At 39.1% G+C, this 22453-nt stretch overlaps 1 protein-coding gene across 1 annotated transcript in view; it reads left to right on the forward strand.

Moving 5' to 3' along the window:
* Window positions 1-11974: 11974 nt before the first annotated feature.
* Window positions 11975-22453, forward strand: part of AVPR1A (arginine vasopressin receptor 1A) — a 14740-nt gene continuing 4261 nt past the window's right edge. Inside the window, exon 1 of the mRNA XM_026039784.1 lies at window positions 11975-12024. Coding sequence (XP_025895569.1) covers window positions 11975-12024 — 50 coding nt within the window. The remainder of the gene's footprint in view (window positions 12025-22453) is intronic.

The raw sequence follows: 22453 nt of genomic DNA on the forward strand, positions 1-22453 counted from the left end.
TGTGATGTGCAAAAGGAAAATTCCTCTGTAATAACACTGCATATCTTTGTAGGCCCCTTCCTCCTGGTGTAGTATCCCTTACACGCTGTCCTAACCTCTTGTCTCCACAAATCAGCCAAAAGATTTTCTGTCTAGACTGAAGTATAGATTTTCCATTCTTTAGGAGGGTCCTCCTCAAACAGACAAGTGAAGTCTGCAGGCCTTGTCACAGCAGCCTGGCTTCATGCTTTCCCCAGAGGGCACAAGAAAATGCATGTGCAAAGATATCTCCATATCTCTTGTCCATATCTCTTTGTCCACATCTCTTCCAATCATCAACAACAAAAAAAAGGCTCATATATTTTGTTTTGAGAACCTGCCTTTTCTTTTCCAATTTGCTGAGTCCCATCTGAATAGTTGCCCTTTATATCACAAATATATTTCGTCTAGATGAACCTTTCTGATGACATATTGAAGTCTGATGGACATGGGCTGGGGAGCAATTCACACAGCGTTTATTTGATTCTCAGATATGGAGGCAAACAACTGAGCTGCAGGAGCTCCTGGAGCTCAGTCATTTGCAAGTTGAGCTGTCATTTGCTGTTAAGCAAATGTCACCTGGGTGAACACACAGTGATTGAGATCGAATTTGGAAAATAGATGGTTACTTGGACATTTGGAAATCACTATGGATATTTAATCTACCTTAATCTTGGCTGATAAAGTACACGATCACTCTTGAAAGCAGGATTTCTCCCGAAGATGCAAATGGAACAATGACAAAGTCATTGCAGAGAACCTGACTGGTGAAACTCCAGGTAGTAACAAGGAAAATCTCACTTGCAGCTGAGAGATGATATCCAGTATAAGGCTAATGGACTAAAAGGACTCATGCAATGCCTCAAGACTTGGCTGGATCTCAGCAAGAAAAACATTTGTGCCATTGCTGCATACTTGATAAGAGAAAACGTTGATGAAGTGCAAAAGGAAAAAATTACTGGCCAGGGAGGGAGAGAAATGGGATAATATGTCTGACTGTTCAAGGTCAGCAGATAGACAGCAAGTCCAAGTATGGCTAAGAAAGGCATTGCAAATGACTTTAACAATGGTCATATAATTGACTATTTTTTTCTTGGTACCTTATTTGGGGAGTAGGATTTGATTTAACTGTCTTATGACAACTGTTTACAGATTCTTCAGAAGTTGTGGCATTTCCCAATAAATCTGCTGTGAAGTAAACACTATTACTGAGTACAGATTTAAAAAAAAAAAAAAAAAAAAAAAAGTTGAGCATAAGGGGAGAAAAGTTGAAGACGGTGGTAGTTGTTCTGGAACATTAAGCACCATTAAAAGGTGCTTGCAGACTATGCTTAGCACTCATACATGTATTATGTTCTGTTTTCCTCTTTACAGAGAGGACTTTTAAGGACATCTGGCACAGTTCTACCTTGTGTCAAGGAGTGCATATGGCTCTGAAAACAGACTTACACTTTGGGTAGAAATTGAGTGCTAGGAAGAGGACGTGGTGACCTTTTCACTTCAGTGTGGTCACTTCCGTTTGCACTAGTGGCTACAAGATGGGACTCAAGGTTCAATCCTTTACAGGACCATGGCACCCCATGGCATGCACATGCCTGTCCTGTACATGTGGAAGAGATATCCTGTGATGCACAAGGACATAAGTTTTCACTTCGACGTCCTCCCCTTGTTCTGGAGTTTGGTTTACATTTATATCATGACAGAAGTGCAGGGATACTCACATTAATGGGGCAAATCTAGTGGGTTAATCGTACCTGTTGACCATCTTGTTGTCTTGTTGACCAATTGTTCTTGTTGACCATCACTAACAGTGAAGTTCAAATTAGCACCAGGGCAGTCATCATGCAAAAAAGCAGGCCACTGTGTAGTTACTGAAAGGTTATTCTAACCAACATGAGTATCATGCCTTCTCCTGCTTCCATACATGCATTTTCCCAGCAGCTGAGACCTTGTGCTTCTTCATCCTTGTGCTACCAAGGATGGTATCTTGCAGGATGTCTGGTTTATTTTTGCAGGCTTAAATCAAATTTGTATATCTGCATGTTTATCTGCCATCATAGTTTCATCTGTTTTCTAGGCTCTTGAGTATGATTTATACATTTTTGACTGTTGTGGTCGTAAAACCTACCAAGTGCAAGTTGGAAAAGCTTCTATAGGTCTTAGTAAATTTGTAGCTAATTTTTTGTCATAAATACTTACTTCATAAATACTTTATATTTCTATAAATCTATTTCGATGTTTGCTTTTGTGTGTGTGTGTTTTGGGTTTTTTTAGCAGAAGCCATTGAAGACATTTTCCTTCACCCAATTTATTCATGTTTTAGGCTTATAGAACCATAGAATCATTATGGTTGGAAAAGACCTTCAAGATCATCGAGTCCAACTATAAACTCATCACCATCATGCCTACTAAACCATGTTCCTAAGTGCCTCATCTATACCTTTCTTCAGCACTGCCAGAAATGGTGACTCCACCACTTCCTTGGGCAGCCTTTTCCAATGCTTGACTACTCTCCCCGTGTAGAATTTTTTCTTAATATCTAACCTGAACTTGTCACAACTTGAGGCAATTTCTTCTTGTCCTATTTCCAGTAGGTATTTTGGAGAAGAGATTGACATATTCTAATAGTGGGTGCTATACAGGCAGTGGGAGAACAGGCAGAGAAAATGGTAGAAGGAAAATGCTGGGTGGATATGGCCTCTCAAGGAATATTGCAAGCCTGAGGCTTGCAGAGCAGCTACAACTTATGTCACAGTTTCCATTTAAGATGCTTGCAAGCACTGCCCCAAAAATCTCCAGAGTCTGAATCATATATAGTGGAAATGACAAATGGTTATGGGGAAAGGATTGATACAGAATGTACCTCTGGCAGTCCACTATCCAGCCGGGAAAGTTGGGAAGGCAACCTAAGAACAGGCCAGAAAACTTGGTAGAGAGGAGAGGAGTCAATCTCTCTGTCACTAAATCACCAACAAATCTTTTGTCAGCAATAGTGTTAGGATTTCCAGATTCTTGGAAAAAGACTAAGTTTAGGTAGGGACATTAATGGTCTTTCTGGCTTTCACCTTTATGCTGCTTCTCTGTCTAACCTGGAGGAGCAAGTGGGAAAACTTGTGAACAGTTCATTGCAAGCACAGAGAAATCAAAACTGTCCAGCCCAACACAATAGTGATAAATAGGAGGATTTAACAAATGGAGGACTGTGTATACTTCTCTGTTGTATCACAGTATGCATGTGCATGCTCCTTGGTATCCCAGCCCTGGGGAGTCCACAAAATGCACTCCCCACATGAAGTGCCTGCAGCAGTGAAACACTGATTTGTGCTGCCTTCAATACTCAGAATTTTTACATTCAGCACAAGCAGCTGGGGGCAAATTAGTACGATAAATGGACAGAGTAAGATAGAAAAACAAATGTTTTCAGCCTATTTTCTTAATATGCCTTATAATCTGTGCAGGTGCTTACTTGGGACTCATAGGCTACTAATTCACAGAACTCCTCTTGTGCTTGCGTGCAGCAGACAGGACAATGTGTATGTGGGTAAGCCTGGTGTTCCTTGGGATCCTAAGTTTCCTTCTAAAGTAACTGTAGGTGTTAGTAGCCCTGTGAATGAGCACACCCAGGCTGCAGCTATTGGTGCCATGTTGTGGGTCTGTGTGTGTTTGTGTGCGTTTTGCTGGGAGAACTGTTTTGTATGGAGCTGTGCAGATGGTTCAAATGTAAACACTTGTTGGAGCTACATTTAGCTTTTGCATGCCTCCTCCCTGCGGTAAGGCAGCAGGTAACTGCCCTGGCAGACAGCATGGGGAGGAGATGGGCTGGAGGAAAGGCTTTCTTAAGTCTTTACACCAGGTAGGCAGCCTGCAAACTCATTTCCAAACTTCTCTTGAATTACTCACTTGTCTGGAGATTAATATATATGATATTCTGGGTAGGAAGCTTTACTCACCGAGAAAATTTTCAAGTTATTAAATCATGCTTCTTTCTGTTTTTTTTCCTTGCTGAAATACTGCATAGAAAGTCATGACTGTAGCAGAAGTCAGCAGTAATATAAATTCCAATCCTGCTCACTTAGTTCTCTCCTTTTTTATATATAAAAAAAAAAAGATCATGTGCATTATTGCATTGTACAGGAGGAGGCCGGAGCTTCAGCCTTCCAGAAACAGCCCCAAGGGGAGGTTGCATAAGTCGTGGGGAGGGAGCAGAGGCCCTCAGGTCTCTCTCTCAAAGGCCAACGTTTGCAGAGTATTAATTTCATTAAAGCTGATGTTCATGTGTGAACCTTGAGTGTTGTTTCACCTTAACACACACTGAGGGGATCTGCAAATCTAGTCACTCTCCCCTCCTGGAAGTGGGACACGGCTTATTGATACCTTCTCCCCCTCTTCGAGGTGGGATGTGATAAGCATCCAGTACATAATCAATGCAGTATTAGCTGGTATAAAAACATATGCTCTTGCCTAGGCTGACTGTAAAGATTTGCTGTAATTCATGATGTGTTCTGCATATGCAAAGTTCTTTCTTATATACTTGCTGTTTTTCATTTTTTCCAAACCATCCTTTAATGCATAGCTTGGGAAATTCAGCTGCAATGTGCTGGTTTTGCCACTGCCACGGCCAGCTCAGTGCAGGCAGCTGGGGCAGGTTTGTTCCTCTCAAATGACAGGTCAAGTTCAAGCACGAAGCTTGTAAGAGTGATGCGGCTGCTTTTCTATGGCCAAGTCTCATAATTTCCTCAGCCACTCCTCTGAACTCCCATGTGAGCACCAGCACCCTTGGAGCCGTAGCATACTTATCACTTGAGTCATTCTATAGCGGTAAAATTCAGAGAACTCAGCTATATTTTACTTTAGACACAAAAATTGCCCTTCGTGCCAGAAGTCCAGCATCATATTTGCCATCTGCAAAGAAAGCGTAGAGAATAAATACTAGCTTTTGGTTTCAAAGTCAGAGATCAGCAAAGTGCAGTTAGTGCCCTTTTCTTTCTCAGAAGTGGCAAATACCTTGTTCTCAAGCACTCTGATGTAAATATAAAAATCTACTGTAATCTAATGCAGGGTTTGAAAGAATTGGTCAAGTTTACTGAGGTTTACTGAAGGGGACGAGGGACCTCTTCTAGTTTGTGGTGTCAGGAAGTGGAAAGGGCCTATATAAACATAAAATTCAAGCAAGTTTCCTACATAATTGAAAGGAAACTGAAGAGAATAAATACAGCAAGGCAGCAGTGTATTCATCCCTCTGTCCAGAGTGCTCTCTCTAGCTGTTTTCTTTTGATATCTGGATAAGTAAGCTGAACCTTCAGGTAAGTTAGATCAGCAGATGAGATAAGCACCAATACTGAATATTCTAGCAAAATACTGGGTGGCTGAGGAAATGCAAAGGACAAGTATGATGCTTCTTTAAGTGCTTGGGGAACTTGTTCTATCATCTTTATCATACAAAGATATTTCAATGATGTGAGATGTCCAAGAAGGAATCCAAGGGACATGCCAAGGGAAGGGAAGAACATGGTCCCAGTCCCTGGACTAGTTTGCTTCTGGTGTTACAGATGATAGCTCTGGAAACCTCCGTTTCACCAAAGGGAGTGAACAAGAGCAATGAGCAACAACTGAGCAATATCTTCAAGAAATGAGCTGAAAAGCTCCCCTCCATTTTCACCCTAATGGCAAACTGTTAGCACAACTGCTGAACTCCTGGATGGTCACAGGCACAGCTCCAGGTGACATTAAAGGATGTCACTACATCCTAGTCCTACCTTTTTTTTTTTTTTTTTTTTCCTGCAAAGAGGAATTCGGAGAGTTTGAAAGAACATTGTTTTTTTTTTTTTTTTTTTACTCTTTTTATGCTCTTCCAGTGCCTTCCTGAGAGCAATTTCTCTGAGATCTCCTGGAGTGGCATCACCAGCCCTTGCCCCTCAGCACAGTGCAGAGCCTTTCTGCCTCTGGAGATGCTCCTGGAGGGCTGAGCTGTTTGAACAGTGCTGTGCAAAAACCTCCATCTTTGGGTACATGGAAATCCTCATGCTTTTTGGGATGCTGTTCAGTGAGACTTCCAGCAGGTTCTCTGTGCTCTTTGAGTTAGCCATATCTTGTGCTTAAAATCTGAAGGTGAGAAAAGCATATAGATTTTGCCTTTGACATGGCCAGATCTCATACATGCTACCTCTAAATGCACAAGTGATGAATTTATGGTGCCATTTATCATTTATGTATTTCATGGATCCTGGCACACAATTCATGACAATGGTTATCATCATCTGACAGCAGCAGAATGGGCAGAAAAGCGGAATGGATGACTTGGCCAGGAGCTCTAGGGCAAGAAAATATGCAGAGGGAGGAATACATTCATTTTTTACCATATACTAACAGCAGACAGCTAAATGTTACCTTATATCTAGAGGTTGAAAACAAAAGAGGAGAATTACAACCATAACAGAAGAAAATGTAAGGATTTTTACATACTAAAAATCTACCTTTAAATATGTTCATATTTAAAATGTATATATTTATTACCAGAATATTATATTTCTGTTCATATAAATATGAGATTTTACTTAAAATCTTATAAGTCAATGCACATGAATGTTAAAAGTCTGTAAGCTAGAGGTATGTTTGCATTCCCTGGGTTATGGAGTGTTCATTCAAGGCATGCAGATGAGTCCATAATATTGATAGGAAAATTAAAATATTACTTAGTGCTTGGCTGCTAAGCTATTTGGGTAATACAGGCGTCTGCAACACTTTTAAGACAGTTATCAGTCTTTTTAACAAAGGATTTTTGGGGCCAGTGAATCTTTTGGAATTAATGAAAGAAGATATCTATGTAATAATTTGGTACATGACAAGTATTGACTTTGCTGTTTTTGTTTGATGTTGAAAAGGCTTTCTACACACAAACGGCATATTTGATCTTACTTTTTCTCTACCTAGAGCACTGACAGATGCTTGTTTTATTCCACAGTGCAGGAAGATAACATTAATTTTAATTTAAATTTGGTTTGAAGTATGGGCTTAAACTTGAAGTATTTAAAGTGACTTTAATAGTAGCTGAGAAGCAAGCTATCATAATCTGCCTTGAACAGGAAGGGAAGGAGATGAACTGCTGTGTTCTTGGCACAAGTATTTCTTCTCTGATCCTGCCGAGCTGTTCCCTGTGAGCAGAGTCCTGGATGTGTTTCCATGACCAATATGTCAAACAGAAGAGAAGAGACAAAAACTTGAAAGCAAATGTGTGATTGTGTGTGTGTGTGTTGTGACATATGCATGTGACCTTCACCTGCATTCATAAATTCTCTTTTTTCGTCCCGCTTCTTTTTCCTTGTGTTTCATAGTATCTGAAAGGATGATTTGGCACTAACACAAATGAGCTACAGACCAGACCCGACAGCCACAAAACTAACCAAATACTGGTTCAACCCCTTTGCAACTTCCAAAGAAGGACTACTGGAGAGAAGTTCAAGGCAATCCTTTATTTCTTCCTAGGCGACGACAGAAGTTGTGAGCCAGCAGCACAGACCCACATGTTGAAAGCTAGAGTACATCCTGGGCAAGAATGAGAGGAGCTAAAGGCAAGGTGGTGGGGGCTTCATTCCCAAATAAACCAAGCTGCCTGCAAGGTGGACAATAACTGCAATAGTGACCAGAAGGAGCCTGATAATGATTTCTGACCAAATGGCCAAGAGGTGCAGTTTGCCTCATGCCCGTACACTAAAAATTGCTGACTCCCAACCAGGATGCTATATCCCAGCTATGTGTTTACTTGGCAGGGACCCTGGCCAGGGTTTTACAAACTTAAATGAATGTGAAATAAAAGAGAAGGAACCCATGTAAGAATTTGCTACTTGAGAAATATTGACTTTGCTGTATTTATTTCATCTGGAATGACTTTCTACACACAGAAGACATATTTGATCTCAGTTCCTTTCTACTTAGAGCATCTCCCTTGCTCTGTATTTGTGATGTGTGGAGCCTTTGCCAGACACCTCAGCCTCTCACAACTTCTGCACACTTCTCTGTGTCATGTTGACAACCTGCTGCTTGCTGTCCCTCACAATCCCTTCTTTCCCTCCAGCCTTTCACTTTAAACTCTGAGCCTGCTTCCAGCAGTTCCTTTCCTCCCACTGTTTGCTGTGTTCCCGCACAGCCCTCACAGACACCACTTCACCTGGGTTTCAGTCTGCCAGGCCATGGCAGGGATGAGCACCAGCAGCCCTTCTCTCTAATGCTGCACCCTCCTTTCTTGAAGCTGAGGGGAAATCTAGTCATTGCTGAAACACCCCTTTTGACCTCATAATATTAAGGCCACCAAATTTCCTCTTTGAACCCATCCACCACCTCCTGGGAGCAAAACCTTTAACTGAAGTGAAGGAGAACCACAGTGCCTCTCCCACTGGGGAAATCCCTGCAGCCCAGCTCTCAGGGTGTGTACTTTTTTGCTTGATAAATATTGTCATGTTTGGTAATACTAAATGGAAATTTTTATGTATTAAAATTAATCCACAAAAGCAGAATATATTTGCAGTGATTTTGTTGTTTTTGCTTAACACTGTTAAGTTTTTCAAAGTAAAATGTTTTAATTTTCCTGTTTTCTTTTACATAGAAAAAAGCTGAGGTTAGGCTTTGAGATTTTCTACAAAAACCTGAAAAAAAACACATACTTATGCTTTAAAACATAATATTTGTTTTAAAAGACAGAAGCAAAACATACTGACAGAAAGCCTTCAGCTACCTCTAGTGCTCATCAGTACAGGAGGCCAGGGTGGTAGATACAGATAATATATACAGATAATATATTCTACTACACCAATGGAAATAAACCATTACTAAAGATATGACCCCAAAATCTTGCCTCTCTAATATCCTTTGACCATTACAGCTACAGTAACACAACTCTTCCATCATTATGGGTAATGTCCTCTATTTGCGATCTTCTTCCATTTGCGGTATTCCCTGTTTATGCTTTGCCTACCTTTTAGGCCTCATTTTCCCTCATTTATGCATTTCCTTTACTGCAGCGCTATTCATTCCCTTCCTCGCCAAGGATTTCACCAGAAACAACCTGTTTAAATGATCAGCAGTAAAATACTTACATCATGACCCTAAATTACATAACTGGGCTTCAGATTTGGAGCCTTTAAAGAGAAATTCATTTCTCTCAAATCCATTCTTGCACATTATCTCCATACTCAGTTTATTAGGTAGCTTCTGTGTCTAAATACAATGCATTCTCATGCCTACAGGAGCTCTCTGCTTTTTATTTGTAAATTAAAGCTAAACTTCTGCAAATAGTATATAACAAGCAGGCTAGATTTCACTTCCTTGCGTAAGAAACATTTAAGTCAATGTATTAGACAGGAGAAAGGAATCAGGTCATTTCATTTCTAAATTAGATTCAGTCCCCAAAATGCTAGTCATGTGTCATTGTGGTCTCTGTGAACATGTTTCTTTCATCTCTACAATGCTTCTCATCTACAGTATATTGAGGTTTTATAAAATAAACTGCATTTTTTGTGGAGATTAGTTATGAGAGTTCCTGACTGGAGAGAGCATCTCTGTTCTAGAAGAGTGTTTGGACACATGTCTCAGGACTCTTTTGAATCAGAGTGAAAATGATAAGCAAGAGTTTATAATTCCAAACTCTTGGTCAATTCTACATATTTTTTTGCAAATGCAGGCACAGAGGGAAAGTACTCTGTGGTAGCAGCATTTATAAATTACTCCAAGTTCTTATGCGGTTTAGTGAAAAAAGAAAAAGAAAGATAGGCAATCTATGCAAGAGGATACACTGTGCACTTCTTTAGCAGTTGGAGATATTTATTACATTTGAGCAAATTAATTTCCTTGAGAGTTCTCATACAATAAAACTTGATGTGGTCACTGTATTATAAGAAATTCTGCAATGTTACTTAGAAAACAATATATATGTACATTAAGGGGATGACTTAGCCTGCGTACCTTTCTATATTGTACAAACACTTGTAATATAAATGTTCATTTTGTTTCCCTAGATCCCAATGCATTTCTAAAAATATTACTTAACATTCTGGCAGGTTAAATAATATCTCAGTATTTAAACTTATATTAAAACCTTTTCTGTCTCTTGTACATATCTGCATTTGGGTTTGTTTTGGTTTGGTTTTGGTTTTTTTTTTTTTTTTTTTTTTTTTTTTTTTTTTTTTTTTGCATTACAATATGCAATATGTACAACATCTCTTTGTGGATTGCCTTATCATTTGTTTCCAGAAAGTCTAAAGAGATCTGTATGGTCCAGCATATTTTTTATCTGTGTTTATTCTTACTACCAAACTGAAAAAAAGCCATATTCTGTATATAAACTAATCCTCTCTGAAAAAACAATATTTTGTTCCTAAGTGAGCCTTATTCGACTATATGCCATTCTGGAAGAATATCTACAGTTCAGCCAAAGAAGCTAGAATTTATGAAAGTTAAATTATTACTTACACATCCTGAATTGATCCGTATCATGACCCAACCCATTTGGAGTTCTTCTCTATTGATTTCAGTACAATTTCTATTAAGGCTGCTGGGTAGGAAGGGACATGTTGAGTGCTAAGTAATGTTATTAAAAGCACATGCATCTTTTTTTTATTATTAAAAAAAATATAGTCCAGAGAAGTAAACATGAGAAGGCCAAATTTTAATGTCCTCCCTGAATGCCTGCTTGGGGATGTCTGTCACTGCCATAGTTCTAAAGAGAATATTCCTTTATTTAGGGATGTTTCTTTTGAAAGATCTCTGAAACTAAAGACAAATGAAGACATTTATTTCCAAAGAGACATTCAAAGAGTTTACACAGCAAATTAAGAGTTGTTAAGAATTTTTACACAATATTAAATTCTGCTGGTTTTTCCAATTTGTATCCCAGGGCTGCTTTCTCGTTATCTTCTATTCTTTTCCTTGTTTGCAGAAACATGCTGAGTAAAGACAAAAATCCATAATAAAGATCCACTTTTTAAATTCTATTTTTTTCTTAACCTTTTATTCTCATGGTATTTTGGTAATTGGAAGTTTATATTGATTTTATAGTTTGGATTGATTAAAAAACATTTTCTGTCATTCTTTCAGAACTTAGTTATCTCTTTTGAAAGGCTTCATAATAAATGCAGTCCATGACTATAAAGCCTATTACTACATATTCAAGACTTGTAATTTGTCTTGAGTTAGTGGTTATACTGTCTTAATCCTTGCAATAGAAAATTCTTAGAATGCTTTAAGCTTTTACTTTTTCCAGTTATTTACTGTTCTTTTGGAGATTACTCAAATTTTGTAAATCAAACACTTCTAGCTTCTTCAAAAAGTATGGCAACTTCAGAATAACCTTTCATTAGTAATAAAAATCTCAGAATTTTCAATTTGATTAGTTGTTAAAGTCTGTATAAGTCTTTGAAAATGGCTCTGGCTTTCATCTCCTTGAATATAATAAAGAAGGTGTTCCTATAGCTTTTATTAAAATCAAGAATTTGTAGAAAGTCTCATCTATTATATTTCATTGTGATTAAAAACTGATAATATTCAAAAAAGAAAATAGAAAAAGAACAGTATATCCTTCTTGTATAGTATCACAGAGAAACTGATTTACATCCTGATATTTGCAGGACACAATTAATTTGCAAATAAAACTCTTGCTTACATATTTTTATGAAGCCAATGTTTTCTATTAATATGTTTTTCTAAACCTGATATAGGAGTAGGGAGATATCAGCAAAACGTGCTTTAAAAGCTGCATCTTCAAATCTGCATTTATCAATGACTTCATATATCAATTAATTTTATGGGAAAAAGAAATGCCACCTTTCCAATACTTATCCTTCTGTAACATAATGCAATGCCAAAATTTCTTGGCTTTATTTGGAATAAAATAAGCAGTCAAAATCACATAAGTGCCAGTTGCAAATGAAGAGCTGGAAGCGTTTCAAGATCTGATGCTTCCTAGTAAATGGCCCACAGCTTCACAGCTATGCTGTCTCAGTTCCTTGCTAAAGAAAGGTATTCACAAATCACACAGGTGGACTTGCTAATAACTTCTTTACAGGGCTTCAGCAGTGCTCTGTGGTGAGGCATGTGGCTGATAGAGATATCTAAAGATGCATCTTGCAACATAGTCGTTGTAAAGACCAGGATGAATAGGGTTGGAATCTGCTGTAGAAAACATCCAAGTCACAAGAAGGTTGGCTGTTCATGTAGCCAATGTGTAGCCAATTCTTTGATGTTCTTTTTGATGGCACAGTAGAATGGCATCTGAGGCTGAAGAGTGGATGGGATGATGGACTGTGCAAAAGTTGTTGTACCATGATGCTGATAGAGGCCAGTCCTTGAGGAGGGGAAGATTTTTCAGTATTTCAGATAGTCTTTGCCAGGATTTCTTATATCCAGAGTATGTGACCAATGTTTTGGAAAACCGCTCAAAGACAATGATTTGTTTACACCCTCATATATTTATGAGCTGCTCATATATATGAGCTGCTAATTAAATTCTGAGCAACCACAGACAGCATTTAAGATTGCTTATTCATTGAGTTGTCAAACCTTCTATATAATTCTCAGATAAACTCCTCTGTATCTCTTGCTTTACCATACCCTGTATTTTCAACTTGATAGATCTAGCCCTACCAATTTCAGAGCACCATCCAAGCCTATGTTTAGATCTTTTTCAAGCCTTGAAAGCTACAACCATTCCAACTTTGGAAAAATCTTCTAAAGACACTCCACTAATCATTAGGCCAACAGAATATAAATCAAAGGATTTAATTATCTGTTGTGTTAGTCTTTTGATATACTAATTCAAAACCGTTTTTCTCATGATATTCTTTTTGTTTCAGACCTTAAGAAGGCATGTTGACATTTCCAGATTCCTTGATAACCCTCTTTAAGCAGCTTTTCCTTTCTGCATATGAAGCTCACTAATTTTGTACTATCTATAGCTATCCTGTAAGTCTAGATTTTCTCCTGAGTGTGGAACAGAACAGACTTCTTCGCAAAGGCTCCTATTTCTGCTAGCAGGGACTATATGAATTTGATTACTCTAGACTTTTTATTATGCACAAGCTAAGAATAAAATAGCAGAAGCAAAGGCACTATTAAAGAGGGTAGTATGAAGCAGGACTCAAGCAGGATATGTTGAGCACTAAAATCTAGGTCCAGGAACAGCAATATGGTAGTCTACTCAACTGAATCATTTTAATTAATTAATTATTTTAAAAATAGTACAAATCAAAGTGACTATTAAAGAGTAATAAAAAATAAACAGTTAAAAATACTAATTTAATAATTTACTAAGTGTGCTGTCGTTAGGCTAAAGCATAGAAGTAATGCTTGAGGGAAAAGTACTTCTCCACTGGTAGGGATACACAGGCCTTCCAAAGTAGCAGGTTCAGCCTCCCATCAAAAATCAGATCATCTCTCTGTAGCTCCTTTCGCAATGGTGATGGTGGTGGTGGTGGCTGTGACAATGACAGAAAAGGAGTGAAGGTTGCTGACTTATCAAAATAGGAACAAATATTTCCTTAAACTCACTTGAGATAATAAGATAGTAATGGCCCACATATAAGATGAAATAAATAGAGAAAATCCAGATTCACACATAAGTGGGAATGTTTAAAATAAAGTCTAATGCTATAGGCAGAGGACAGGAAGGACTGAAAGAAATCAGTCTTACAGATGAAGTCTGTAACATTAAAAAAGACTTCTTTCATGTGGCTTATCCCATTTATTCAAACTCTCACCTCACTAAGAACTTGAGCACAAAGATGAATTTAGGTCTTATATTCAACTGCCATTTTACTGCATTGCAATTAGTGCAGTGTTCAAAGGCTTTTTCTTGATGGCATTGCTATTATATGGGTACATGTATTGAACTCTTTTTTTATACATACTCCCTTGCTAACTCCCAGGACTTCACAAGGGGTGTTACATAATAATTTTCATATCAGTTAGACAGGATTCATAGAAAAAATACCATTTATGCTAAAGTAAATGATAGACATTCACAAGAGGACACTGAGAACAAATACTGAATAGAAAAAGTGTTCCATAAGAATCTAAAAGTCCTCTTTTCTGTGGGTGGGGGAGAGGGTAAAAACAGCTAAAAGTTTCTTCCAATCCCTTTAAAAAACTTCATACCAAAATCCTCCAGTAAACCTAAGAACTCCAGGAAATCTTTGTGTTGTAGCTTCAATCTTTCTATGTTCCTTTGTTCAGTCTCTGTCTATATCTAGCTGCTGTAGAGTACTCACCTGTGTTCCTCCCTGTAAAACTAGCAAAAAAAGTAAAATTATAAAACCTAATTTTTGTAGTCCAAGCAAGCCATTTTATATGGCTTACTCATCCCATTACTGGAAAATTAAGCATAAACAGTGTAATGACAACTTACCAAGAAGCCATTAAAAAATGTTTATTCACCAGGCGTAAAATTATGCACTTTGGCTATATCTGATGGGAGTGCTTATCCTCCCTTGCCATATTATTTGTTACATTAGCACATCCTATCTCCTAAAATTCATTGCTTTATGATCCCTCTATTTCCTGTAAGCATACTAATTTGCATCTTGTCATAAAAGGAAAATGAGGCATGTTATATGATATGGAATTACTAAGTTGGAAGATGAGGGTAAGGGAAAGATCGACTATCTAAATCTCAAGTAGATCACTTGTTTGGAGTGAAAATGATAAACTGTACTAGTCCAAAGTATAACCCAAGACTATCTCAAATGACACTTAGGCTGAGATAGTTAATTAAACGAAGTTCTCCTGATCTAAGTACTTGTCATGATACAATTGCATTTACATATATACACAAAAATTGCCACATTTGACATAGAATGCCCAAGGTTGGAAGGGACCTCAGAGGTCATCGAGTCCAAACCCCCTGCACACGCAGGGTCACCTAGAGCATGTGGCACAGGGCTGCATCCAAGCGGGTTTTAAAGATCTCCAAAGAAGGAGACTCCACAACCTCTCTGGGCAACCTGTTCCAGTGCTTTGTCACCCTCCCTGTCAAGAAATGCTTCCTTAAGTTCCTGTGGAACTTCCGATGCTTCAGTTTGAAGCCATTTCCTCTAGTCCTATCACTGTCCACCACTGAAAAGAGGCCGCCCCCTCCTCCTCCCTGCCTCCCTTTAGGTATTTATACACGCTGATCAGGTCCCCCCTCAGTCTCCTCTTCTCCAGGCTGAACAGACCCAGCTCCCTCAGCCTTTGCTCATAGGGCAGATGTTCCAGGCCCCTGATCATCCTGGTAGCCCTGCGCTGGACTCTCTCCAGCAGCTCCACATCCCTCTTGTACTGGGGAGCCCAGAACTGGACGCAGTACTCCAGATGTGGCCTCACCAGGGCTGAGTAGAGGGGGATGATCACTTCCCTCGACCTGCTGGAGACGCTCTTCTTAATGCACCCCAGGATCCCGTTGGCCTTCTTGGCCACCAGGGCACACTGCTGCCTCATGGTCAACTTGTCGTCCACCATGACACCCAGGTCCCTCTCTGCGGGACTGCTCTCCAGCAGGTCCACCCCTAATCTGTACTGGTGTCCAGGGTTATTCCTCCCCAAGTGCAGGACCCTGCACTTGCCCCTGTTGAACCTCATGAGGTTTCTCACCGCCCAGTCCTCCAGTCTGTCCAGGTCCCTCTGGATGGCAGCACAGTCCTCAGTCTTTAAATGCATGTGGGTGGAGACTGGTACTTTGCCACCCTATGTGGGATGATGATACCAAACTGGGTGGAGTAGCTGATAGACCTGAGTAAAACGCAAGGAAATCAGCAGCCAAGATATTCAATGCACTACCTCAGTAACATTCATCACTCCCCAACTCCCTTCTGCTCCTTTCAGTCTTCTTCAGCCCCCAAATCCCCACTATCGACCCGAGAAAGGTTGAGTTACCAGTGATTCTTCACTGCACCAGAGCCTGAGGCATGACCATCTTCATCAACACCTTGTTTACACCCCTGTTTACATTCCCAAGCCTTTTTCTATAGACTCTACTCAAAAATTGAGTTATCTTCCTGCCTTACTTTCATTTTCTTTCTGTTTTAGATGACATTTAACACCTGATCTTCATCTCCCTTTCCCAGCCTCAGTCCCTCTATTTTTTCCCAGGTGACAGAGGAGAGCCTGTGTCACTTGCTTTGCCACCTTATTTATTTATTTATATATTTATTTTCATGTTGAACATGCTACAGCTCATGTTAGAGTGGAAAACTTCCGTGGTACTAATCCTGTGAGTTGAGGCATATGAAATACACCCTGTATAAACTGTGCCTTGCCAGATTTCATCCTTCCAAGGAATTTATCACAGAGCTACAGGGCCTAAATGACTTATACATGACACAATATGCAAAACAGACGTTGTAGGTACTTTTTATTTGTTTCTTTGTTTTGTTTTGGTTTGGATGAAGGGGAAAATGAGAGTTTGAAACAGTATTTGTCACTTCATGAAACTATCAAGATTTTGTGTAGTGCTGTGGCAGTCATTTTTTTTACAGACGCACTTCTTGAGGTTGTTACTACACTGTGTGAGGAAAGATGATCGTCATGAGCAAAATCTGTGTAACATCAAGTGAAAGCTCTGCTGACCCTGTTGGACTGTGCCTCTTGGTTTTCCCTGGAGATTCCCTCTGTCAGAGACACAGAGCCTCGTGCCAATAAAGTAGCTTCAGAAAATTCCAGCCAACAATCTGGACAAAATCAAGAATTACCCATGGGGAACATCAGTGTCTCTTTCCAGCGCACTCCCTTCTGCTTTGAAATTTTGACCAGCAATACAAGTTGGAATGAAGAAAAGGTTTCTCCCTAAACCACTATACAGACAGTCATAAAAACTGCAGTTTTCGTAAAATGGCGTTCTAACGAAAAAAAACATTTTGACCAAACATTTTTAACTAGCTCTGTTCCAGAGAGAATTGTGCTTTAGACTGTAGAGGACCATAAGTAGCCCTCTAGAAACTGGAATAATGAATTTCCAACAGGCATTCATAAGACTTAATGGCACTGGAACCTCTTCAGCTTTGTTAAAAAGACTGGGTCCTGTTTCTCAGTAATGCTGAGATAAAATGACTGTGATATTCGCACCCTGAACTACCAAGCATGTGAGAACAAGGCTACCACAATATTTTCAGTACAGATTCTCTGTGTGGTATTTTCTTTACATTAGCACATTAGAATTGTACAGTGATTGATAACATCCCATAGGACAAACTCTTCAAAATAATCCTCACAAAAATACTGACACAATCATTTTCAAGAACAGTCAATTTTAAAATGATTCTCCACAGAATGTGTTTCCTAAAGATAGCTACTAAAATATATTTTGTCATAATTAGAAGCATTATTCCATTTATTCCATAAATGCTAAGTGGGTCTGTCTTTCAATTAGAATTATGAAGTAGTAACACTGCCAGCATATTCTCAAATGCAGTAAACCTTCAATTCTTGGCACAGTCCTGTGATAAATACAGCTATTTTGTACAATGACTAGCTTTTACATAAATATTTTGGACCATTTCCTGGAATCAGTTAACAGTGTCATTGTTAACTGCAGTTAAATCCTTCTGAAAAATTCTCTGTTGTGTATAGATTGTCCATATTCCATCTTACTTTAAATGCCTAAAGAGAATTTTCATTAGAATTTATTTTTTATAACATCTCACTATGTCACCTGCTTTCCAAGAGAAATTGTATTAATAACCCTGAGCATTCATTTCACTGCATTTTTACTCACTAAACCTGTGTAAAATATTTTATTTTAGTTTGGCTTAGTGCATGCTAACCAAGAGAGAACACAAAAAAACACTATCTAATAGCCCCTGGACGCATTCCCATGTAAAAGGCATAAGGAAGAAGAAGATAAGTGTTAAAAAAGTGATGCAAACACTAGGTTACAGATAGCACCGGTTATCAGAGCTGCTGGGGAACTGAGGTGCATGTTGTTAGAAAACTCTTGATAGGGGTAATTTAAAAACTGACGGAAGGCATACTAAAGAACATCAGTGAGCGTCTTCAATTTCTCTGAAATAAGAGAACTGAGAGATAAAGCTGTAGGAGATTTTGTGCTTAAAGCAAAAACATGAAAGCAGTAACTGTAAAAGTACAAAATGTATATTCTCTTTCAGGTTTGGAAAGATTGAGATTATATCATTTTGCATGGCAGATTTTTAGGCAGCACCTTTTCTAAGAATCAGTGGATTTATGCCCCTGTTATTTTAATAAAATAACATTAAAATGTTATTTTAATATTTTAATCAGATTAAATGATTGCTCACCCCAGGTAGAATCTGTAGTGCCTTGAGGCTGAACAATGCGACACTATAGGGAAAGGCAAGACCTTTCACTGTGATTTCTCGGCACATTCCTTCCACCTGGTTGTGAACATGCAGTGGCCCATTGGGCATCGAAAGGAACGATTCCTTTGCTGCTATAGAAATCCAGACAAGCTGGGAAGCTTCTCTATTAACAATTCTGCGAGGAAACGTTTGAACTCTCTGACTCCCTACTATACTGATTGCTATCAGCTAGGTCAGCAAGACAGTAACAGAGGCAAAGGGAGGGCAACTCATTGCTGCCTCTGGCAATAGCTGAACTGCAGAGGCTGCTCTCCATGAGGGAAGGAGAGAAAATCAGTAGGTATTTCAGGGATAGCCAGGCACAATTTTGATCATGTCAAAACATCAGAATCTGAATCTGTGTGTAGTTTCAGCTCATAAGGGAATGGGAATCCTAACGTGTTGTGTTTCCTAGCCATTTTTAGTCATTTCGGCCAAGGAAATGCACTTTGCAAACTGCATCGGAAGGGCTAACTGTTTAGTACTGGTTGTTTGAAGGCCTGCCTGAGATGGGTTTCTTAATTATGTGTTTTCCAGAGTAGGAGCTTGTCAGCAATCTTACTTATTATCAGTGTTGTATTCTAAATGTTTACTAAGAAAGTTCTCAGTACTCTGAATTCAGACTACTGTTCAGTTTGGAAGGTGTTTTGGGGATGAGTCTCCACTCGGTTTTGTTCTGGTAACTGGAAAGCTAGGTCAATAGAGGTTGTAAAATACCTTTTATTTTCCTAAGGCTGCTTTAAGTCCCAAATGGGGACTTAAGTGGCTGAGTAGCCACCTATTCTTGGAGTCACCAAGAAAAAGAGCAACTTCCTTTTTCATACTGCAGTTTCTCTGCAAAAAGCGAGAGAGCTCCCATCTCTGCAGCTTATCACACATGTCCTATGTGTTTTCATGAGAGATTTCCCTGCTTTGGGTGGTGTGTGGGCAGGATGTCTGCCTGCCACCCTGCTACTCCTCAGCTTGTAAAGGATGTAAAGGAACTGTACAGATAACTTGAACACATTGCAGCAAACAAATGTTTGTGTCTATGTTGATGGTTTACATGCTATTTAACAAGATTTTTAAGTCTATACAAACAAACAGATCTGTTTTTCTCTGCAGTTCTTCTGCTTTAACCCCGATCCTGCATGGGAAGTTTATTTGGCAGAGAAGTTTGACCTTCTTTTTTTGCTTATATTACTTGTTTACAGCTCTAATGTATTGAGCAACCGTTTACAAAACCTGTTAGACAGTTATATTTTCACTGTGAGTAACTAGAACACTGTTAGCTTTCCTGAAAAAAAAATGGAAAAATACTCACTTCTGGGTGAAAAAAATAAAAAAATAAAAAATAAAAAATAAAAAATAAAAAATAAAAAATAAAAAATAAAAAATAAAAAATAAAAAATAAAAAATAAAAAATAAAAAAGCACCTCTACAACACTGTGTCAACAGAAATAATTGCATTTGGCAAGAAAGCAACTCAAGTGCTACTTAGATTTTTGTGCATTTTATATCTGCTATTCAGCCATCAAATAATTCAACATACAAAATGGTATCTGGCAACCTTGGAGCATTTTATAGAAACCTGTATGACATCTTTAGACATTTTTATAGAAAGCTGCATGCCTACAGAGGATAAACAGAGACCTCTTGGAAGAGAACCCTCTATTTTCTTCTCTCAGACTTCAGTTTCAAGCTGAGCCCCAGGTGAATCACTGGGCTAAGATGCTCATTTTCTGTAGCAGCCTTCCCAGTGACATTTTTCCTATTTGGAAGGGCATTCTACAAGTTTTCTTTAGCTTATTTTTCCCACATTGCTCTTGATATTGCAGGAAATGTCTCTGTATCTGATCAGATAAGGGTGCATTACTTTTCTTCAGCTTGATAAAGCAACTTGCCTGGAAAAAAAGAAAGCTGTACTGATTTCTTAATTAACTTGGCCATCAGCATTTTATTCAATGTTTCCCCCTATCTACACACTGGTGCTGACAGAATTAACTAAATAAAACCAGTCTAGATCCTAAGTTAATTCCCCAAGAAATCTCAAGAGCTCTAAATTTACTAAATATCTTGACCAGGGGGATGTTTTCTGTGATATTACATAGAAATAAAATCTTTCAGTGGATTACCTAATGTACTGAAAAAGGAAGAGATGCAACAGCTGATTAGACATATTTTTAAGATTACTTAGCTACTTTGCAAATCTCTAAAAATACTATTATTGGCTAGCTTTGGGTCATACAAATAGAAACAAAGTTTAGCCCTAACTTTCTACTGTCGGGTAGAGGACAATGCAGCAAAAATCAGTATGAGTTTCAGGCTTCATGTTGTGCATAATCACTCACTGCTGCCATCCACAAGGAAGCTGAGGCACCTTTCCAGCCCTCTGCTCTGACATGTTTCCAAACACCATTCGGAGTCACTGAGTATAAGTCAAGAAAGGTGTATCTGAGAAGTCGTGGGATTGACAAAGTAAATAGTTTAAAATAGAGCAGATGACCCTGATCCTGCTGCAGGCTGTTGCAATCCTATCTTTGTCATACCTGAAGTCTTCACCTCGTCTATTAATGGACCGGCATGCCTAATTATTCATAGAGATTTTATGATATCTACGTGGTTTGCATGGTAGAGGATTTAGACTAGTTTCTTAAGAGCATTACTGTATGCAGTATTCAGCTCCTGTAAAGTACAGTTGGAGACACAGGATGGAAGAATTGTCCCAGAACTCACCTAATGATAGGTGGATAGGTGCAGGATACTACATTTTAGGTTGAAGGATCTTTAGCAGTTGTGTGATATTATGAGATTTGCAATATATCGTTTTGGTTTCCCGCTAAGCACAAGCATTAATATTTTATGGTTGGTAATGTTTCCTAGGTCGAATACAAAGCATAGTTGAGGTAATGCTGTGTATTTACTTTGAGAAGCTGGGATGTTGTGTGTGTGCGCTGTGAATGTAAGTTTGACTCAGCCTTCAATTTGAAACCTTTAAAAGTATTTTCCATTAGGTTTCAGACAGAATTCTTACAGATACTTTCAGTAACGTTCACAATGTTAACATGGAATATGCACCACGCTGGTGGTATTAAATCATTCCAAAAAAATAGGCTTTGGAAAAAAAGACATCTTTTAAGAAGTAAGTTTACTAGAAACTTAAGATAGCCACATTTTTGTCAGTATTCCAGGTCTTACTTTTTTTAGCAGATTTATTACAGACAAAACCCATAACAACTCTCTGCAGTGGTGGAGCAGCTCTTCTCCTAGGGCACCACCACTGACCCCAGGGGAAGGAACTGCTGGTGAGGCAGCACGTACCTCCACGGTGGTTCAAAAGCCTCCCCGAAAGGCAAAAGACCAGGAATAAAGTCTAGCACAGTTCTAGCATGTTCAAAAATGCACCATCCTTTTGCATTTCCAGCTGGAGGAATCCTCTGGAAGCCAAACTTTCGGAAACATCTTTCTAGTGAAAGATGTTCATTTTAACTCTTTGCCCTTTCTCCTCCCCTTCAAAAGGACAGTGAAAAATAAACTGGCATCTTCACCGTCATTTAATTTCATTGTGAGCATATTCAGGCACTTTTATTTTAAACAAAGTAGGAGCAATATGTAATACTCCTAAAAAGTTTTTTTTTTTTTTTCCAGTTTTGGTCTTCTGTGCTTTTGCAGTGAAATAGTGTCTTAATTGCATGATTGAACTTGAGTTTCCGTGAAATGTGGGTCCAGACCCACGCTCATTGCACTGGGGCCGTAACTTGCACCAAGTCCCTGTGACAAAAGCAGAACTGTTGGGTTCAAGCATGATTAAAGCAGAGACTTAACCCCGATCGCTGCTACAGCAGCTCGAGGAAGTGAAGGGATTTAGCCTGCACTTGCAGAAACTGGAGTTTCCGTGCTCATGTTCAGATGCTTTTTATGATGAAATCCTGGCCGGCTGAAAACAGCAGGATCAGAGGTTGGCTTTCCCACAGCCCCCTGCTTGCAGGACCCCCCCGGATTTCCAGGTGGGAACCTGCTCCCACCTGGCGCAGGGAATGCAGGCCGGCCGGCCGCGCCGCGCCCGCCCTTGTGCAGGTGCCTGCGCAGCAGCCGCGCGCGGGGCGGCTCCGGGACCCCCGCGC

The sequence above is a fragment of the Nothoprocta perdicaria genome, unplaced genomic scaffold (genome assembly GCF_003342845.1).
Source record: "Nothoprocta perdicaria isolate Ctin4 unplaced genomic scaffold, notPer1 scaffold_240, whole genome shotgun sequence".
NCBI lineage: Eukaryota > Metazoa > Chordata > Aves > Tinamiformes > Tinamidae > Nothoprocta > Nothoprocta perdicaria.